This window comes from Syngnathus floridae, chromosome 7 (assembly GCF_059516105.1).
Source record: "Syngnathus floridae isolate MCC-2025c chromosome 7, RoL_Sflo_1.0, whole genome shotgun sequence".
NCBI lineage: Eukaryota > Metazoa > Chordata > Actinopteri > Syngnathiformes > Syngnathidae > Syngnathus > Syngnathus floridae.
In genome coordinates, this window is record NC_142419.1 from 3,999,495 (window position 1) to 4,021,353 (window position 21,859).

The 21,859-nt window shown below is 45.8% G+C and overlaps 1 protein-coding gene across 2 annotated transcripts in view; it reads right to left on the reverse strand.

Annotated features, from left to right (window-relative positions):
- Positions 1-880: 880 nt before the first annotated feature.
- The window catches only part of wsb1 (WD repeat and SOCS box containing 1), a 59,980-nt gene continuing 39,001 nt past the window's right edge, over positions 881-21,859 (reverse strand). For both annotated transcript variants that reach the window (XM_088380475.1, XM_088380470.1), the window contains 2 exons: positions 2,528-2,635; positions 881-2,431 (listed from right to left, as the gene is read on the reverse strand). In XM_088380475.1, the coding sequence (XP_088236601.1) occupies positions 2,269-2,431; positions 2,528-2,635 (271 nt within the window). In that variant the 3' untranslated portion in view covers positions 881-2,268. The remainder of the gene's footprint in view (positions 2,432-2,527; positions 2,636-21,859) is intronic.

Here is a 21,859-nt window from a genome sequence, read left to right on the forward strand (position 1 = left end):
TTATTTCAAAAGACTTTTATTTCAAAATGGAATGTGAAATCTGAATTTAAAAAAAGTTAAACAGCTGCGTAATAACAGAGGGGTTATTTTACGGAACGGCTGTCCATGTATTTATGATTAGAAATTTGCCCTCACAACGTGTTGGTGGTGTCACCCAATGCCGAGTATAAGCTCGTTGTCAATACTTGTGTAGGCTCCCTTGACTTCGTTTCAACTTGAAGATAGTCGGACCAACCTGTGGTGGGCCTTCCTCAGCAAAAATTGTCCTATCATTGGCTGAAACAACCTGTGGTCCTGAGGTACAAGTTGCCTTGTAACGTTGTATCCCAGTGGAAAAGCATCCATCTAATTTCTATACTGGATGAACTGGAGCTTTTTCCAGCTGAAAGGCAGGTTCCTGCGCTGCTTGCTTACCAGCCAAACCTATGATGGTCTCTGAGAATAAGACTGATACCAATTAGTACTTCCCAAGTACGGTATCATTCAATACTTGAGTTGTAGTGAGTGTTTCAAACAAAAATGAGGCTGATAAAATATACTCAAAAGCCTTTATTGAAATAAAAAAAATACTACCATAAAATGGCAGAAGCTTACATTTAGTTGACAACTTCGGCAATTCATACTGCATTAAACTTTAGATGTCTTTTCATTCCTTAAATACACAAGTACTTTAATGTTGGGTAATGCAACCTTCAGTTGCTAAGAACCTATTGCTCAGAAGAACTTGCCCAACTTCAGCAATTCATACTGCATTAAACTTTAGATGTCTTTTCATTCCTTAAATACACAAGTACTGACACCAATTAGTACTTCCCAAGTACGGTATCATTCAATACTTGAGTTGTAGTGAGTGTTTCAAACAAAAATGAGGCTGATAAAATATACTCAAAAGCCTTTATTGAAATAAAAAAAAAATACTGCTACCATAAAATGGCAGAAGCTTACATTCAGTTGACAACTTCGGCAATTCATACTGTATTAAACTTTAGATGTCTTTTCATTCCTTAAATACACAAGTACTTTAATGTTGGGTAATGCAACCTTCAGTTGCTAAGAACTTATTGCTCAGAAGAACTTGCCCTGCACTGATTTGCTTTCATTAACACAAAACTCAAGAATGCTCTCTTCCCTTTCTTCACATCCCCCTCACACAGCAGACACAATACAAATTGAAAGTGCCAAATTGACCATCCAAAAGCATTACTGTGGCTTGTGCATATATTTGGAATGACGCATACTTGCATCTAATGTTACTAAATCACATTGATCCTTAGGAATCCAATTATGTTCACAATTCTTGCTAGGTTTGGAAATGTTGCATTTAGTGCCACAGTCACAAAATGTTTATTTGATCTTTAAACGTAAGACAGGGGCATTTGCTTGCTTATATTTTCACATTTATCGAGATAAAACAAAATGAAGATTTAAATTGATACATTTACAGATATTGTATGTACATTATTCATTTTATTGAGCATGAATGTTTTACACAAGTTCGCAGTTAAGCATAAGAGGTGCTTTGTTTTCATTACAGGTAATTAAAACTGGTCTCAATTATGTAACGTTGCCCTGGCAGGACAGAAAAAAAAAACATGCAAGCTTATTTTAGCAGAGGGAAAGTAAGTCAGGTTTGCGCAGTGAATGTGCTACACTTGGTTGAGCATTTCACAGTTGGATGAGATTGTCATTTAGACAAAAGGTGGGAGACAAAAAATCTGATACACCTTACACATTAGAAAAGTGTAGCAGAGAAAAGCTAGGGGGGAAAAAAAACACTGACTTGGATGCCAGTGTCTAAGAGCTTTTAAAATCACCATATGTTCCAACTTGATCTCAACCATTTACAAACAAGACATGCATAACAGCAAAGCTCTGAAGTGCAACAGCCATTTCAAGTAGGAGGAAAAGATGAAGACTGTCCAATTGAGCCTGAGCCAAGTCAGAGGGAGAAGCAGAATACTTTGTAGTTAAAAAGATGAGGATTGATGGAGATGAGCAGAAGAACAATGTTGACCTTACAGGCGTTGGTGCGCACTGGCTCCAGCACGACATTGTATATTAAGTCGTTACAAAAATAAATATGTACAAAATAACATCCTACTTTGGGACTATGTGCTAGAACTTGAGACAACGGTATTCCAATGGAATTATCATTCTCTCAACTTTCACAAATCTCACAACTTTCTCTCAAAATATATACACAGACAAAGCAATTTATTGTCAGCTTTCCAATGTGCTGTGCAGACACTGGCAGATGCTCACGGAGAATCAGATGACTTTGTAGGACAGGTAGTCACGGAGTGGTATGGGAAGGGCCAACGACTCCACCTGCTTCGTGGTAATCACTCGCCGGAGAGCCATCCTGCACAAGTGCTGCAAGCTGGCAGTGCTACGAGGACACTCCCAAAAGTGCACACTGCCGTCACGGGTTCTACAAATCACAGGTTATTGTCAGAACACATCTTGTAGCATGTAAAAAGCAGCCAGCCACTACTGCTTCTATAAACATAGTATGTCAATATCTTACCCAGCAGCAAGGACACTTCCTTCAGGAGAGAAGGCACAGCAAAGGCCATTAGAGAGAGAGGCGATAGCCTGAGGAGCTCTTTCTTCAATACTCCAGAAACGGACCAGTCTATGTCAAGAAGGAACAAAGCACATTGAAATGTATTGTAGAAGCAATTTCCAAATTGCAAAGGCAGCAATTTGAAAAATAAACAAACTGCTTCAATTTGGTCGGTCGGCTTTAAAATAGTATATATTGATGGTGCCTCGTCAATTGGCTAGAAAAATTGTACGCATGGTGAATCAGAATTTTCAGATTTCAGTCAGAACGGGTCCAGTGACGATTGCGCAGAGATTACAAGGGTAACACAAGCTCTTTTCTACAGAGAAGAGGCATGCCGTTTCCCCAGCTCGACTGATCACGTCACCCATTTTGGGAATGGCAGCTTTGGGTGGGCGCCTGAGGACTTCAGGCACCCCAAAGTGAGAGCGACGAGCTGTTGTTTCAGGGGGCCAAATAAATGAGAGTGAACTCTCCATTCAGAATGAATAAGCGCTGGCAGCCAACTTTGCATGCTGCTCACGAAACCACTATGGCGTTATTTCATCCATGATTCATATGAAATTGAGGATCAATTGACGCAAAATAGGGTAAATAATAAAAGAATAAGGGTAGACATCCCCTCCGCGAGTCGTCACCTTATCGTGGTGGAGGGGTTTGCGTGCCCCTATGATCCTAGGAGCCATGTTGTCGGGGGCTTCATGCCCCTGGTAGGGTCACCCATGGCAAACGGGTCCTAGGTGAGGGGTCAGACAAAGCACGGCTCACCCAAGCCCCTTATGATGAAAAACATAAATAGACTTTGTTTTCCCTCGCCCGGACGCGGGTCACCGGGGCCTCCCTCTGGAGCCAGGCCTGGAGGCGGGGCTCGAAGGCGAGCGTCTGGTGGCCGGGCCTTGGCCCATGGGGCCCGGCCGGGCATAGCCCGAAATGGAAACGTGGGTCCCCCTTCCCATGGGCTCACCACCTGTGGGAGGGGCCGAAGGGGTCGGGTGCAATGTGAGCTGGGCGGCAGCCAAAGGCAGGGACCTTGGCGGTCTGATCCCCGGCTGCAGAAGCTGGCTCTTGGGACATGGAATGTCACCTCTCTGGCTGGAAAGGAGCCCGAGCTGGTGTGCGAGGCAGAAAGATTCCGACTAGATATAGTCGGACTAGCCTCCACGCACAGTTTGGGTTCCGGTACAAGCCCTCTCGAGAGGGGCTGGACTCTCTTCCACTCTGGAGTTGCCCACGGTGAGAGGCGTCGAGCAGGTGTGGGTATACTTATTGCCCTCCGGCTGGGCGCCTGCACATTGGGGTTCACCCCGGTGAACGAGAGGGTAGCCTCCCTCCGCCTTCGGGTGGGGGGACGGCTCCTGACTGTTGTTTGTGTCTATGCACCAAACGACAGCTCAGAGTACCCACCCTTCTTGGGGTCCCTGGAGGAAGTGCTGGAGAGCGCTCCTTCTGGGGACTCCATCGTTCTACTGGGTGACTTCAATGCTCACGTGGGCAATGACAGTGAGACCTGGAAGGGCGTGATTGGGAGGAACGGCCCCCCTGATCTGAACCCGAGCGGTGTTCTATTGTTGGACTTCTGTGCTCGACACGGATTTTCAATAATGAACACCATGTTCAAACATAAGGGTGTCCATGTGTGCACTTGGCACCAGGACACCCTCGGCCGCAGTTCGATGATCGACTTTGTAGTCGTGTCATCGGATTTGCGGCCGCATGTTTTGGACACTCGGGTGAAGAGAGGGGCGGAGCTGTCAACTGATCACCACCTGGTGGTGGGTTGGCTCCGATGGTGGGGGAAGATGCCGGTCCGACCTGGCAGACCCAAACGGTCTGTGAGGGTCTGCTGGGAACGTCTGGCAGAATCTCCTGTCAGGAAGAGCTTCAACTTCCCCCTCCGGCAGAGCTTTTCCCACGTCCCGGGGGAGGCGGGGGACATTGAGTCTGAGTGGACCATGTTCCGCGCCTCCATTGTTGAGGCGGCCGACCGGAGCTGTGGCCGTAAGGTCGTTGGTGCCTGTCGTGGCGGCAATCCCCGAACCCGCTGGTGGACACCGGCGGTAAGGGATGCCGTCAAGCTGAAGAAGGAGTCCTATCGGGCCGTTTTGGCCTGCGGGACTCCGGAGGCAGCTGACAGGTACCGGATGGCCAAGCGTAACGCGGCTTCGGCGGTTGCTGAGGCAAAATCCCGGGCGTGGGAGGAGTTTGGTGAGGCCATGGAGAATGACTTTCGGACGGCTTCGAGGAAATTCTGGTCCACCATCCGGCGTCTCAGGAGGGGGAAGCAGTGCAACGTCAACACTGTTTACAGTGGGGATGGCGTGCTGCTGACCTCGACTCGGGACGTCGTGAGTCGGTGGGGAGAATACTTCGAAGACCTCCTCAATTCCACCTACACGCCTTCCATTGAGGAAGCAGGGCCTGGAGACTCTGAGGCGGATTCCCCAATCTCTGGGGTCGAAGTCACTGAGGTAGTTAAAAAACTCCTCGGTGGCAAGGCCCCGGGGGTGGATGAGATCCGCCCGGAGTTCTTAAAGGCTCTGGATGTTGTGGGGCTGTCATGGCTGACACGCCTCTACAACGTTGCGTGGACATCGGGGACAGTGCCTCTGGATTGGCAGACTGGGGTGGTGGTTCCCCTCTTTAAGAAGGGGGACCGGAGGGTGTGTTCCAATTACAGGGGAATCACACTCCTCAGCCTCCCTGGTAAGGTCTATTCAGGGGTGCTGGAGAGGAGGGTCCGTCGGGAGGTCGAACCTCGGATTCAGGAGGAGCAGTGTGGCTTTCGTCCTGGCCGTGGAACAGTGGACCAGCTCTACACCCTCGGCAGGATCCTCGAGGGTGCATGGGAGTTCGCCCAACCAGTCCACATGTGTTTTGTGGACTTGGAGAAGGCGTTCGACCGTGTCCCTCGGGAGGTTCTGTGGACGGCGCTTCGGGGGTACGGGGTGCTGAGCCAACTGATAAGGGCGGTTCGGTCCCTGTATCACCGATGCCACAGTCTGGTCCGCATTTCCGGCAGTAAGTCGGATTCGTTCCCAGTGAGGGTTGGACTCCGCCAAGGCTGCCCTTGTCACCGATTCTGTTCATAATTTTTATGGACAGAATTTCGAGGCGCAGCCGAGGCGTTGAGGGGGTCCGGTTTGGGGACCTCAGCATCGCGTCTCTGCTTTTTGCAGATGACGTGGTGCTGTTGGCTTCTTCAGGCCGTGATCTCCAGCTCTCGCTGGAACGGTTCGCAGCCGAGTGTGAAGCGGTCGGGATGAGGGTCAGCACCTCCAAATCCGAGTCCATGGTCCTCGATCGGAAAAGGGTGGAATGCCCTCTCCGGATCGGGGATGAGATCCTGCCCCAAGTGGAGGAGTTCAAGTATCTTGGAGTCTTGTTCACGAGTGAGGGGAGGATGGAGCGTGAGATCGACAGGCGGATCGGTGCAGCGTCGGCAGTAATGCGGACCCTGTACCGGTCCGTTGTGGTGAAGAGAGAGCTGAGCCAAAAGGCAAAGCTCTCAATTTACCGGTCGATTTACGCTCCTACCCTCACCTATGGTCACGAGCTATGGGTCGTGACCGAAAGAACGAGATCTCGGATACAAGCGGCCGAAATGAGTTTTCTCCGCAGGATGCCCGGGCTCTCCCTTAGAGATAGGGTGAGAAGCGCGGTCATCCGGGAGAGACTCGGAGTAGAGTCGCTACTCCTCCACGTTGAGAGGAGCCAGATGAGGTGGCTCGGGCATCTTATCAGGGTGCCTCCTGGACGCCTCCCTGGGGAGGTGTTCCGGGCATGTCCCACCGGTAGGAGACCCCGGGGACGACCCAGGACGCGCTGGAGAGACTATGTCTCTCAGCTGGCCTGGGAACGCCTTGGGATCCCCCGGGATGAGCTGGATGAAGTGGCTGGGGAGAGGGAAGTCTGGGAGTCCCTCCTAAAGCTGCTGCCCCCGCGACCCGACCCCGGATAAGCGGAAGAAGATGGATGGATGGATGGATAAGGGTAGACATCTCCCCTGGATCAGTCCTGAGTTTATTGAGCTCTTTAGGCAAAGGGACAAAGCATGGACGACATACCATCAGACAAGAGACAATGCTGACTGGGAAACTTATAGAAAACTGAGAAATTTAAGCAAAACTAAAACTTCTAGTGCCAAATACAGCAGATTATTTTGTTCAGACAAGAAAACTTTTTAAGGTGTTACCTGCTGACCGTTTGGACTGTGGCTCCAGTCTTCAAGACTGGACCTTCTATACATATATACATATATATATGTATATGTACGTATGTGTGTAAAAAAAAAAAAAAAAAAAAAACTTTTTCCTCACCCCCCGTGGGTGGTATCTTTTTCCCTTCAAGCTCGGGTCCTCTACCAGAGGCCTGGGAGCTTGAGGGTTCTACGCAGTATCTTTGCTGTTCCTAGTACTGCACTTTTCTGGACTGAGATGTCAGATGTTTTTCCTGGGATCTGTTTGAGCCACTCCTCCAGTTTGGGGGTTACTGCCCCTAGTGCTCCAATGACCACAGGTACCACTGAAGTCTTAACTCTCCAGGTCTTCTCCAGCTCTTCTCTGAGCCCTTGATATTTCTCAAGTTTCTCATGTTCCTTTTTCCTAATGTTACCATCATTTGGGATGGCTATGTCAACCACAACGGCTTTCCTCTGCTCTTTGTCCACTACCACAATGTCCGGTTGGTTCGCCATTACCATTCTGTCTGTCTGGATCTGGAAGTCCCAGAGGATCTTGGCTTGGTCATTCTCTACCACCTTTGGAGGTGTTTCCCACTTGGATCTTGGGACTTCCAGTCCATACTCTGCACAGATGTTCCTGTACACTATTCCAGCTACTTGGTTATGGCGCTCCATGTATGCTTTACCTGCCAGCATCTTACACCCTGCAGTTATGTGCTGGATTGTCTCAGGACCTTCTTTGCACAATCTACACCTGGGGTCTTGTCTGGTGTGGTAGATTTGGGCCTCTATTGCTCTGGTGCTCAAGGCCTGTTCTTGTGCAGCCAGGATCAGTGCCTCTGTGCTGTCCTTCAGACCAGCTCTTTCTAGCCATTGGTAGGATTTCTGGATATCAGCTACTTCAGCTATGTTTCGGTGGTACATCCCATGTAGGGGCTTGTCCTCCCATGATGGTCCCTCCAGCACCTCATCTTCCTTTGATGCCCATTGTCTGAGACATTCACTGAGCACGTCATCCGTTGGGGCCTTATCCCTGATGTACTTATGGATCTTGGACGTTTCATCTTGGATAGTGGCTCTCACGCTCGCTAGTCCTCGGCCTCCTTCTTTACGGCTCGTGTACAGTCTCAGGGTGCTGGACTTGGGATGGAACCCTCCATGCATGGTTAGGAGCTTCCGTGTCTTGATATCTGTGGTCTGTATATCTTCCTTTGGCCACCGTATGATTCCTGCAGGGTATCTGATTACTGGTAGGGCGTAGCTGTTAATGGCTAGGGACTTGTTCTTGCCATTGAGCTGACTTCTTAGGACTTGCCTTACTCGATGGAGGTATTTGGCTGTGGCTGCTTTCCTTGTTTCCTCGTCAAGGTTGCCATTTGCCTGTGGAATTCCAAGGTATTTGTAGCTGTCCTCAATGTCTGCTATTGTTCCTTCTGGGAGTGAGACCCCCTCTGTGTGGATTACCTTTCCTCTTTTAGTCACCATGCGGCCACATTTCTCAAGTCCGAATGACATTCCGATGTCAGAGCTGTAGATCCTGGTAGTGTGGATCAGGGAGTCAATGTCCCGCTCGTTCTTAGCGTACAGCTTTATGTCATCCATGTAGAGGAGGTGGCTGATGGTGGCCCCATTCCTGAGTTGGTATCCATAGCCCGTCTTGTTGATTATTTGGCTGAGGGGGTTCAGTCCTATACAGAACAGCATTGGGGACAGAGCGTCTCCTTGGTATATACCACATTTGATGGTCACGTGTGCAAGTGGCTTGCCATTGGCTTCAAGTGTGGTTTTCCACTGTTTCATCGAGTTGGCGATGAAGGTTCTCAGAGTCCCATTGATGTTGTACAGCCTCAAGCATTCAGTGATCCAAGTATGTGGCATTGAGTCATATGCTTTCTTGTAATCAATCCAGGCAGTGCTCAGGTTGGTACGTCTAGTTCTGCAGTCTTGGGTGACTGTTCTATCCACCAGGAGTTGATGTTTTGCTCCTCTGGTATTTTTACCAATCCCTTTCTGAGCAGTGCTCATGTATTGATCCATGTGCCTGCTGATCTTATCTGATATTATGCCCGACATCAGCTTCCATGTTGTGGAGAGGCAGGTGATTGGCCGGTAGTTGGATGGGACTGTACCCTTTGATGGATCCTTCTGGATCAGGATCGTACGCCCTTGGGTTAGCCATTCAGGGTGAGTCCCATCCCTTAGCAGCTGGTTCATTTGTGCTGCCAGGCGCTCATGGAGAGTTGTAAGTTTCTTGAGCCAGTAGCTGTGGATCATGTCAGGGCCTGGTGCTGTCCAGTTTTTCATTCCTGAGACTCTTCTCTGGATGTCTGCTACTGTGATGGTTACTGGGTTCTGTTCAGGGAGCTTGCTGTGGTCCTTTCTCAGAGCCACCAGCCACTGTGCATCCTTCTTATGTGATGCCTCCCGCTCCCATATATCCTTCCAGTACTGTTCAGTTTCCAGCCTTGGTGGGTCTGCTCTGCTATTATTCCCCTGCCACTGAGCGTACACTTTCGCTGGTTGTGTTGTGAACAACCTGTTTATTCGTCTGGCTTCATTCTCTCTTGTGTACCTCTTTAGGCGGCTGGCCAAGGCTTGGAGTCTTTGTTTGGCAGTTTCGAGTGCTTCAGGTATGGGCATCTGGCTGTATTTCTTGGGAACTTGCTTTTTCATTGCACCTTTCTGGGCCTCTGTCATTTGGCTCACTTCTCTCCGTGCTATCTTGATTTTGGCCTCCAGCCTTCTCTTCCATGGTGGGCACTGTTGTGGTCGCATATGGTCATTCTTCTTGCAGCCAAGCATTTCTAGGATCACTGCTGCTGAGGTGTGTATGTGTGTATATATATATATATATATATATATATATATATATATATATATATATATATATATATATATATATATATATATGTATATATATATATATATATATATATAGCGGCTCGGTGGCGCACTGGGTAGCACGTCCGCCTCACAGTTAGGAGGGTGCGGGTTCGATTCCACCTCCGGCCCTCCCTGTGTGGAGTTTGCATGTTCACCCCGGGCCCGTGTGGGTTTTCTCCGGGCACTCCGGTTTCCTCCCACATCCCAAAAACATGCTTGGTAGGCCGATTGAGCACTCCAAATTGTCCCTAGGTGTGAGTGCGAGTGCGGATGGTTGTTTGTCTCTGTGTGCCCTGCGATTGGCTGGCAACCGGTTCAGGGTGTCCCCCGCCTACTGCCCGTTGATGGCTGGGATAGGCTCCAGCACGCCCGCGACCCCCGTGGGGACTAAGCGGTTCAGAAAATGGATGGATGGATGGATATATATATATACACGCACGCACGCACGCACACACACACACACACACACACACACACCGCCCTCCATTTTTAAAAATTGTCATGTTCATGTATTTGCAGATGATACAGTTCTTTACACATCAAAACATAATCTCTCACAAATTTAAGTTTCACTCCAGTCAGATTTCATCCTCCTGCAAGTCTGACTACTCCATAATGAGCTATTTTTGAACAAATAGCACACACACACACACGCACACACACACCGCCCTCCATTTTTAAAAATTGTCATGTTCATGTATTTGCAGATGATACAGTTCTTTACACATCAAAACATAATCTCTCACAAATTTAAGTTTCACTCCAGTCAGATTTCATCCTCCTGCAAGTCTGACTACTCCATAATGAGCTATTTTTTAACAAATCCTCATCCTTTTCTATGATCTTTGGTATCTAGCACATACTTAAATCTATGTCAAGCTCTTGTACTATTTCCTGTAATGATGGTACAATTCTGCAAACAGTTGACAGTTTTAAATATCTAAAGGTATGGCTTATTTCTAAGCTTTCATTCAACTAACACATTGATCATATACTTCATAAAGCAAACTTTGGTCTCGGTGCTCTTTACCGCTCCTGGCTGTTTTACCTCAAAAGTTAGGAAAAAACTTGCTACCCAACTGCTATTTTTCTTACCTGACTATTGTGACGTTCTCCGTCACAATGCTCCTTAATCTGTTTTAGCCCCATTAAACACTGGTTACAATAGAATTTGTAGATTTTTTTTTTTTAGCTGTGATTTCCATACATACCACTGTGTATTCTATCAAAACCTCCATCTCTCTTCCCCTGATTTGAGATGACATATGCACTGGCTTGAATTCATATATAGTATAAAAGCTTTTGCCCATTTCTGAGTCTGTAATGCTATAAAACTGTATGTATAGTACAGCTACTTTACCTCATAAAATTATATGCATTCAATGTAACTGCCTGTAATAGTTCACTTTATCTTGTATGCTTAGGCTGTAATGTTTGTAATGTTTTGATTATTCCTTCCAATGTTTGTGTGTGAATGTTGTATGTTTGTTGTATTTGTTTATTTGTTATCTGTTTACTTATTCCACTTTTCCTAATCCTTGTTTCCTATTTTTACCTGGGACCCCCTCGAAAATGATGTGATACACCTCAAGGGATTAATCCTCATAATGTTTTTAAATATCTGCTGTATTCACTGCATTCTTGTCTTAACGGCGGGTGGTTTTTGTCGTCTTAAACCTGTAAATGGATTTTTCGTCTACATGTGCACGCTTCTGTGCGTTCAATGAGCGACGGCGCTACATCAATTCATATATTGAATTGCCACAAAAACAATGGCCGACACTCGCCACTTTTGAGATATGACATGCTACGAGTGAGAACAGTTCAGCGTTGGTTTATTACATTTTATTAATCAAGGAAATAAGTCCACCCTCATGCAATTTAATTGTCTTCTGTAATTTGGGTGTTTTTAAGCTCACCTAACTTCTTTTGAGAACTTAACTAGTTTGTGAAGCTGCATAAGTGTACACCGTCGCTTGGCACAAGGCATGCTCAGGAGCCACCTTAGTTGTTTTATATTTATGGCCAACAAGTGTTTTTCCACACACATACTTACTTTTAACTATACCTTTAATACTTCCCTAGTGAAGGTTAATGATAGACTACGCTGTTGTCTGACTTCTGCTGCTGGAACAGAACTTGTCATAAACCGATGGGTGGCTACTAATTTACTTCACTTGTATACATAAATTCAGACTGTGGCAAATGTTGAACTGCAACATGGTATCTGGTCAATTGTCCATAATTCTACTTTCTAGATTACTTGAAACTCATGTGCTCATTCCATGCATCTTTTTTTTCCCTCCAACATTTCCTTCCATAACAAAAGTTCAGTTCTAGGTCAGCCAGCAGTAAGCTTGATAAATACCTCCATGTTGACAGCCATGTGACTCATTGGAATAAAGCCAAATACAAAGAGTCATGACTCCACATTTTAAGAAACAAACACTGAGAATCCAATAGTCCTCTGTGTGCTCACACATGGTATGCTGCATCATACTTGAACCGCAAGGGCTGTTTTAGTATACAGACTAGTGCTGGGCGATTGACCATTTGATCAAAATCAAGATATGAACAATCAAGATATTAACATCGAAATTAGGACAATAATCTTGTGACTTTGCCACACTTGTGTTGCATGTAAAGCTCAGTCCAGCCAACCCATCCCTCATTTCAAGTTTGTGGTTGGTAAAAAAAAAAAAAGTCAGCCAATGATATTGTATGTGTGTGTGTATCATTTCACATTTGCCCGTGGACAAAATAGCAGAGCTTGTAAACATGTACAAGCAGCCCCCGCCTCACTGATTCCATTAAAATAAATGGGAGTTATAAATGAGTCTCGCCTTTCACTACATATATGAATACACACACACACACACACACACACACACACACACACACACACACACACACACACACACACACACACACACACACACACACACACACACACACACACACACACATACACACACACACACACACACACACACACACACACACACACACACACACACACGTCTTCTGATACGTAGGTCTTCCCTGACCGCCACAATATGTTCATTTAAAAAAAATACAATACATCTTTATTTTGCACTTTCAGAAAAGCTTGCGCGGTAAATCATATACAATGCAACATAGCCTCAATATCCGATCAAGGCTGGCATACTTCATAAAAATAAGCCGACACATTAAATCGCCATGCAAAGCATGAATGCATACACAACCATCGTCATGTGTGAGGGTGAATGCATTTAATTATCATTAAAGCAGAAGTGCAGTACAAAGTGAATTTAATTATTTTTACTTTATTGCTGCTTTGATAATGTTGATGTCTATCGGTATAAGGCTGAGTTCTGACTGCAGGCATACCTGATTCAACTCAAATTTCTCCTCAAATCAGATTTTTACGGCTGACTTTCCACACTCTAAAAAGTAATTCAGGGCCTTAGTATCGTATTTTCCGGACTATAAGTCGCTCTGGAGTATAAGTCGCACCAGCCATAAAATGCCCCAAAAAGTGGAAAAAAAACATATATAAGTCGCTCCGGAGTATAAGTCACATTTTGGGGGGCAATTTATTCGACAAAATCCCACACCAAAAACAGTCATGAACGAGCAACAACAGGCTAAACGATAGCAACAACAGGCTAAACGATAGGTATGCTAACGTGACAAACACAAACAAAGAGCTGAGAACGGGCCTGATGTAACATATAGAGTGTTTAAGGACAACTATTACATGAATAACATGTTTATAAAACCATCGGTGTCACTCCAATTCATTAAATCCATCGATCATTCGATACGATAGCAACAGGCTAAACGATAGGTATGCTAACGTGACAAACACAAATGAGGAGCTGAGAACGGGCCTGACGTAACATATAGAGTGATTTAGGACAACCATTACATAGATAACATGTTTATAAAACCATCGGTGTCACTCCAATTCATTAAATCCATCGATCGTTCTTTGTCAACAATGGCTGCGCGCGGCTGAGGACGCTTGCACTTCAAAATATTCCACAGGCTCATATAACGGTAGATAAACTATATTTCAAATAACTATAATATAAGCAACGTGGGTTTGGTAAACGGCTCTTTATTCTACAAAACAAACTTCCAAGCGTATGGCGGCGTGGACTTCCAGAGACGATAGCTCCATGGCAGAGGACCGTGCGTGCGTAATGGCCATGTACGCGCCCCATGCACCGTTCGCGGACAGCCACTCGACCGAGCGCCGCCCCCTGACTCAGTAGAGTAGGACCGGGCGTGCGTAAAAGCCATAATAGTTTTTCATAGAAGTTTTTCTTCTATGTCACTCCAAATCCTTAATTCCTTTAAACTCTTTGTCCTCCGTGTCACTTAGAAATGATCACCACTAATGATGCCGGTAGTCCTTATGTGGGTCGCGCCGCGCAGTGCCCATGACGTCACTTGAAATAGTAATCCATTGGTACATCACGGTTCTCCAAACTTTCTTTCTGCTGCTCGATTACTGTTTTCAGCTGCATATTTTACAACTTGAAGTTTGTAACTTGCAAAATATGACTTTCTTTTTGGTGCCATTTTTCTTAAACCCACCCAGTTGATGAGTCACGGCCAACGGTGAAATTTAAAGCGCCCTCATCCAGTTTCGTCTGAAAATATATATTTTTTCAGATGTAGTTTTTTGTTTTGTTTATCTGGTTGTTTTATCAAAGACAAAGTCTGCTTTATTGTCGATTTTTTTTTTCATATACCAAGACACACAAAGAGATTGAAATTACGTTCCCACTATCCCTCGGTGAGATAGTACACATATCCATGCAAGCAACACAAAAAAACCCAAGAAGGCATAAATAATGAATAAAATTACGGTATATATCACAATATTAAAAAAGTATATTAACTTCATAAAATATCGAAAAATCACAAAGCAGATAATTTGAGTTGGATATATCAAAATAAATGTTGAAAAATTAGATAGTTATTTTTGCCTTATATTTACCTCCATTATTAAGCTTGTTTGACAAAATAAATTAGTATTTGACAAATTAATTATAATTCTCAGATATTTATAATATAATTAGTAAATACCAGTCAGAATATTTGAGTATGGGCCAATCATACCAATCGGTTTCAACAACCACAATTAACACTTCATCTTACTCAACATATTTGTAATCAATAACAACAACTTGAGAAAATCTGTAGTTTTCGTGCTCTCGAGTGGAATCATGGGATATCTACCCGCTGCTTTTTGAAATAACAGCGGCACGGAAACGGTCTACTGACAACGCGGTGAAAATCACTTGGAGAACTCGGTAAGTGAAGCACAATCTAATGTGCATATAAATGTTGTCACTATTATGCTGTTAGCTAACTTTGTTAATGTTTTCGAGCCAACATATTGCTCTGCTATCACATTAAGCTAATACCATTTATACAGCAAACGTCACCAAAACGGGACTAATTTAGTTGTAACTAAGCGCCACACAACATGTTAAGGGATGTTAGTCTGCCATGCTAGTGCTGCGTAGAGAGAACACCGCCGACCGGACAATGATGATCGTATGGCCATGCATGCTCAGGTATGACATGCGACAGTGCTGTGGAGAGAGAACACCGTTGACCATCACGAAGTGCATCGATGATGTGACTTGCTCGAAATCCGTCGTCACTCGCGCGAACTGGAAGCCGTGGCTGACGGGGGCTGTCCTCAGACTGTTGAGGGCCAGGGACAAGGCTTTCAGAGCAGGGGATGAGGCTGGCTTGAGGACAGCGAGGGCCGACCTGTCCCGAGGCATCAAAGAAGCGAAGAAGGCGTTCTCGTGCAAGGTCTCCACCCATTTCAAGGACAGCAAGGACGCACGTAGCCTTTGGCGGGGCATTCAGACCATCACAGACTACAAGCCCGCACCGAGGAGCTGTGAGGGCGACGTCCGCCTGCTGAACGATCTGAACCGCTTCTTTGCTCGCTTCGACGCCCAGAACAGCACTTGCCCGCTGAAGACCACTCCCCCCCCACACGAGCAGCCCCTGTGCCTCTCTGCCGACGGTGTGAGGAGGGCGCTTGCCGCTATTGACACCCGTAAGGCGGCGGGCCCTGACAACATCCCGGGTCGAGCGCTGAAGGACTGCGCTGGGGAGCTGTCGGGTGTCTTCACAGACATCTTTAACGTTTCCCTGCAGCAGGCCATCGTTCCCTCGTGTTTCAAGGCTGCCACCATCGTTCCTGTGCCGAAGAAACCTGCACCGTCCTGCTTCAATGACTACCGCCCTGTGGCACTGACGCCCATCATCATGAAGTGCTTTGAGCGGCTGGTCTTGGAGCACATCAAGTCCGTTCTCCCCCCCACCATTGACCCTTTCCAGTTTGCGTACCGTGCCAAGCGGTCCTCTGAGGATGCCATCTGCTCTGCCCTCCACTCGGCCCTCACCCACCTGGAGAGAAAGGACTCATATGTGAGGTTGCTGTTTGTGGACTTCAGCTCTGCCTTCAACACCATTGTGCCGCAGCGACTCATCTCCAAACTCGACGAGCTGGGCCTCAGTACCTCCCTCTGCAACTGGATACTGGACTTCCTCTGTCAGAGGCCTCAGGTGGTGCGTGTTGGCGACAAAATCTCCGCCAGCGTCACGCTGAGCACGGGGGCCCCCCAGGGCTGCGTGCTCAGTCCATTGCTCTTCACCCTGCTGACGCATGACTGCACTGCGACCTACAGCGACAACCGCATAGTGAAGTTTGCTGACGACACGACTCTGGTGGGTCTCATCACGAAGGGCGACGAGACTCGGTACAGGTCGGAAGTTGACCTTCTGACCACGTGGTGCAGGGACAACAACCTCCTGCTGAACGTCAGTAAGACCAAGGAAATCATTGTGGACTTCCGGAAGAGTCACACAACACACCTGCCGCTGATCATCGACGGTGCTGTGGTGGAGAGGGTGAGCTGCACCAAGTTCCTGGGGGTGCACATCAGTGAGGACCTCTCCTGGTCCGCGAACACCTCGTCACTGGCAAAGAAAGCTCAGCGCCGCCTGTATTTCCTGCGGAAGCTCAGGCGTGCATGTGCTCCTCAGGCAGTCCTGTCTACATTCTACCGTGGCACCATTGAGAGCGTCCTCACCAGTTGCATCGCTGTCTGGGGTGGTAACTGCACTGAACAGAACTTGAAGGCCCTGCAGCGCATAGTGAATACGGCTGGTAAGATTATTGGTGCTTCGCTTCCCTCCCTGAAGGACATTTACACCTCCCATCTCGCCCGCAAGGCAACCTCGATTGCCAGAGATGTGAGTCACCCGGCTCACTCCTTGTTTGACCTTCTGCCCTCTGGGAAGAGGTACAGGAGCCTGCGCTCCCGCACCACCAGACTCGCCAACAGCTTCTTTCTCCAGGCTGTTAGGGCCCTGAACTCGCTACCCCCTTCTGCGTAGCGTGCGGCACTGTTGCGCTATTTTCGGGAATGTCTGCTGTACGCGTTTTTACGCTCCTCTTAATTAATTATTTATTTATTTATTGTTGTGTTATTTATTCATTATTTATTCAGCACGCTTTTGTTATACTTGTCTACTGTTTGTCTGTTGTGAGCCATGTCTTGTCACCGTGGGATAGGGGGGAACGAAATTTCGGTTTCTTTGTGTGTCTTTGGCATGTGGAGAAATTGACAATAAAGCTGACTTTGACTTTGACTTTGACTTTGACTTGACCAAACAGAGATGTATGGCCAAAACGACTTAATTAGCAGTGTAGCAGTTGCACACGGTTTTCCTAATCGTGTAAGTCTCCAGTTTAAGTTACTCTCTGTACGGCATGGCTTCTACATAATTATTGTTGGGATGTTTGGGCAAAAGTTCATAATTTTTCTGAGTTAGGATATCAAGTTGAATTGCATGCTGATAGAGTGGCGGTGAACGAAGACATAATATAGGTAAATGGGATGTATTTATAATATATAGAAAGGATTAGGTGTTTAAAATTTTGAAAAAGACAACTTTTTCCCTGTATTGCATGAAAGCTAAACTCAATAAATACTAATTTTAAGTAATATTATCTTCTTTTTTGTGTTTTCCAATATAGTTGTAGCTTTTACAACAATGAAATAATTTCATACAATTTTGATAGATCCGGTCCAAAAATTTAAATAGTATTAAATCAATGTTTTTGTTCCCTATTGTAACACTATTTATCATCCTTTTTAGGGTGGCGGCTCATGCATGGCAATGTAAGGGCTGCACATTTTTGAGTGTAAATTGTGACACAGATTAAAATGAGTAGAGCACGGTTAAGTCAAGTCAAGTCAAGTTTATTTGTATAGCCCAAGTTTATTTTCACATAGCCAAAAATTGACAATTATTCTCAAAGCATCCCCTGATCTTAAGCTCCCAAAAGGGCAAGGAAAAACTAACCCTAACCCTCCCAGGGGAAAATGAGAAACCTTGAGAATGGACCACAGATGGAAGGATCCCCCTTTCAGGATCACCAGGTTGTAATGGATGCAGAGAGGGCACAAGTAATACATAATATGAAAATCAATGAAAAAATGGATGTCAGAGGTGCCCTCGATTGTCCTGTCAGGGAGGCTGAGCTGCAGTTTCTTCATCTTGAATTGGTCCCCGAGAAGCCAGATATCCGCTGTCAGCTTTTGCGCCACTTAACCCCCTCCCCAGCCAGGGAGGGGGTGGGCAGAGAGAACAAAACAAACTCCGGCCGAATCGGCCACTACAAGTTAGTTAAAGGCCATCTCATAGAAATGTGTCTTTAAACGTGTCTTAAATGTTTCTACTGAGGTAGTAGTTCTAATATCCATTGGTAGGGCATTCCAAAGCTCTGGAGCCCGAATAGAGAATGCTCTAGAACCTGCAGACATTTTCTTGGCCCTTGGTGTAACTAAAAGACTAGCGTTTTGCGAACGAAGGTTACGAGACGGAACATAAGGAACGACTAGGTCGACGAGATATGAAGGCGCTAAGCCATGCAGTGATTTATAGGTTAGTAGAAGAACCTTGAAGTCACATCTTAAATGGACCGGGAGCCAATGTAAGTTGGCTAATATTGGGGTAATGTGATCAAATTTTCTTGACCGTGAGAGCAGCCTCGCAGCGGCATTTTGTACTAACTGTAGACTTTTGATACTGGACTTAGGAAGACCAGAGAATAATACATTACAGTAGTCCAGGCGCGACGTGACGAACGCATGTATAATAGTTTCCGCATCCCCAGTCGAGAGGATCGGACGAATCTGAGCAATGTTACGAAGGTGAAAAAACGCAATCCTGGTTATATTCTTAATGTGTTTTTGAAAGGAGAGCGTTTGGTCAAATATTACCCCGACATTAGTTACAGTATCACTCAGTGATAGTACGGTTATCTATAGTTATAGTGGTTTCCTTAAATAAGTGTTGATAACGAGTAGGACCAATTATCAACATCTCAGTTTTATCTGGGTTAAGACGAAGGAAGTTGAGAGACATCCATTGCTTGATCTCCGCAAGGCACGCCTCAAAATTACAACAATCCCGCGGATCTGTCATCGATAACGGCATATATAATTGGGTGTCATCCGCGTAGCATTGAAAACTAATATTATATTTACGTATTATGTCCCCAAGCGGAATCATATAAATATTAAATAAAATCGGTCCAAGTACCGATCCCTGTGGGACACCACACGTAACATTATAGAGCTCAGAGGACGTATTGCCATGAACCACTCGGTGCGTCCTGTCTGATAGATAGGAATAGAACCAGCTTAGTGCTGACCCTGAGATACCAACACAACTTTTAAGACGCCCTAATAAAATATCGAAGTCTACAGTGTCAAAGGCAGCACTAAGATCGAGTAGTAACAATACAGACGACGTATTTGAATCCATAGCTATGAGGAGATCATTAGTCACTTGTGCACAAGTGCTGTCTCTCTGGAATGATTAGCTCTAAAACCAGACTGAAAAGAGTCATATCGATTATTAGCGACCATGTAATCAATAAGCTGCTGCGCTACTACTTTTTCAAGAAGTTTTGCTATGAATGGGAGGTTTGAAACTGGCCTATAATTACTGAGACAGTCCGGGTCAAGATTTGCTCGCTTAAGTAGCGGTTTAATAATAGCGGTTTTAAAGGCTGTTGGCACTATCCCAGAGGAAACAGACAGATTGATTATATTTAAGACGGACGGTCCTAAAATTGGAAATAATTCTTTAAGTAATTTGGCTAGAAGCGGGTCGAGTAAACATGTTTGTTTGTTTAGCCGCACTAACCAATTGTGTAAGCATTTCAAGGGACACGCTTTTAAAATTTGAGAGGGTTATTGCATGATCCCCAGCGCTAGTAACCGGCGGAGCGATTGGAATGGTATTCTTGATCTCGTCCCTAATGGACTCAAGTTTGGTTAAACGCCATCTGCGCTCATGCTTTCTACATAATTATTTAAGCGTACGTGTTTCATCTGTGAACCACGGAGTTGGCCATTTACGGCGAGTTTTCAGACGTAGCGGCGCCACAGAGTCGATGGCTTTTAATAATGTCGCATTGTATTCATTTGTAGAGCCGCTGTATGCGGGAAACATGGCGGTTGCCGGCGCAGTTGCAGTCATGGAGTTAAAATTACGGCTGCTATAACTCTGAATGGTCTCATCTTTGACAAGGAACTAAAATTTCAAATTTTATTAAGAAATGATCAGACAAAACAATAGTGTATGGCAGTACTGCTATATTTGAGGTTGCTAGTCCCCGGGATAATACCAGATCTAAGGTATTTCCATTCTTATGCGTTGCTGCCTGTACGGCTTGCGTAAAACCAAACGTATCGATTAAAGTCTGAAATGCTGAAGTCAGTGGTTCTGACGGTGAATTCATGTGGATGTTGAAATCACCCAAGATAACTATATTATCTGCATTTGTCACTAGATCAGCCACAAATTCTGAAAATTCATCCAGGAAGCCAGAGTAAGCCCCAGGTGGACGGTAAATAACAGCAAGATAGCATGGCGGTAAAGCAGTGGATCGCACAATGAGAACTTCAAATGTTTCAAATACGTGAATTGAGCGAGGCCTAAATCTAAGCTCAGAATTTGAGATGAGGGCGACACCCCCACCCTTTTTTTGAGGACGCGCCACATGCGAGCTCACAAAATTTGGAGGCGAGGCCTCGTTAAGTGGCAGTAGTTCATTAGGTTTTAACCAGGTCTCGCAAAGACCAAAAACGCTTAGATTATGTTCCGTGATAAGGTCATTAACGAGAACTGCTTTCGTATGAAGCGATCTAATATTTATAAAACCGAATTTAAGTGTAATCGGTCGATCAGGGTGCGTATCTATCAAAGGATTTTTAAACGGGATGCGAGTAAAATTGTGTTCTCTAGGCCTAACATCACCTCTCAAAAGTTTATTAGCGCGGTGGGATGAAACGACCGTGGGAATTTGATGGTGAATATTTGTTACACATGTGAAGTTATCTAAAACAGGCACCATTTCATCAGCAAGACCGGTCGGGACGGAGTGATTGGATTTGTCTACTACCCCAGTAGAAAGTGTGTTTATGTGTACTGTAGCACTATTCAAACTGTCGCGCTCTAATCTACACGAGGAGCTATGTGTATGCTGAATGTCTAGCCTAGCGCTAGTTAACTTTAACTTAACAGACTCCAAACCCATCCTCACAAGTGGTCTAATCACCTGTGCCCTGGCCTGCTCTAAAGTGACCTGTCATGAGTGGCTCAAACAGTAATCTATATTCCTAGAAAGAGTGAAGGCGCCTTCACGGTTAGGGTGTAGGCCGTCCTTCCTCAGCAGGTCGGGGCAGCCCCAGAAGGAGGACCAGTTATCTATAAAATACTGTCCCTGCTTTTTACAGAACCCAGCCATCCATCGATTAAGGGAGATTAATCTACTAAACCTCTCATCAGTGCCTCTCCCAGGCAGGGGGCCAGAGACAAATACTCGATGCCGACTCATCTTTCTGGCAAGATCACAAGTCCTCGGTATGTTTTTCTTTGTGATCTCTGATTGTCTCATCCTAACATCATTGGAGCCGACGTGTATCACTATGTCCGAGTAGCTAGTGTTGGTGGAACTACGCTGTTGCGAGTCAGCTCCCTAAGATTAGCTTCTATGTCGGGTGCTCTGCCCCCAGGAATACACATTACCGTGGCTGGATTTTGAAGCGTAATGTTTCGGGTAATGGAGTCACCTATGACCAAAGTGCGAGGGCCAGTAGACCGAGATGACTTTGGACGGCTATGCG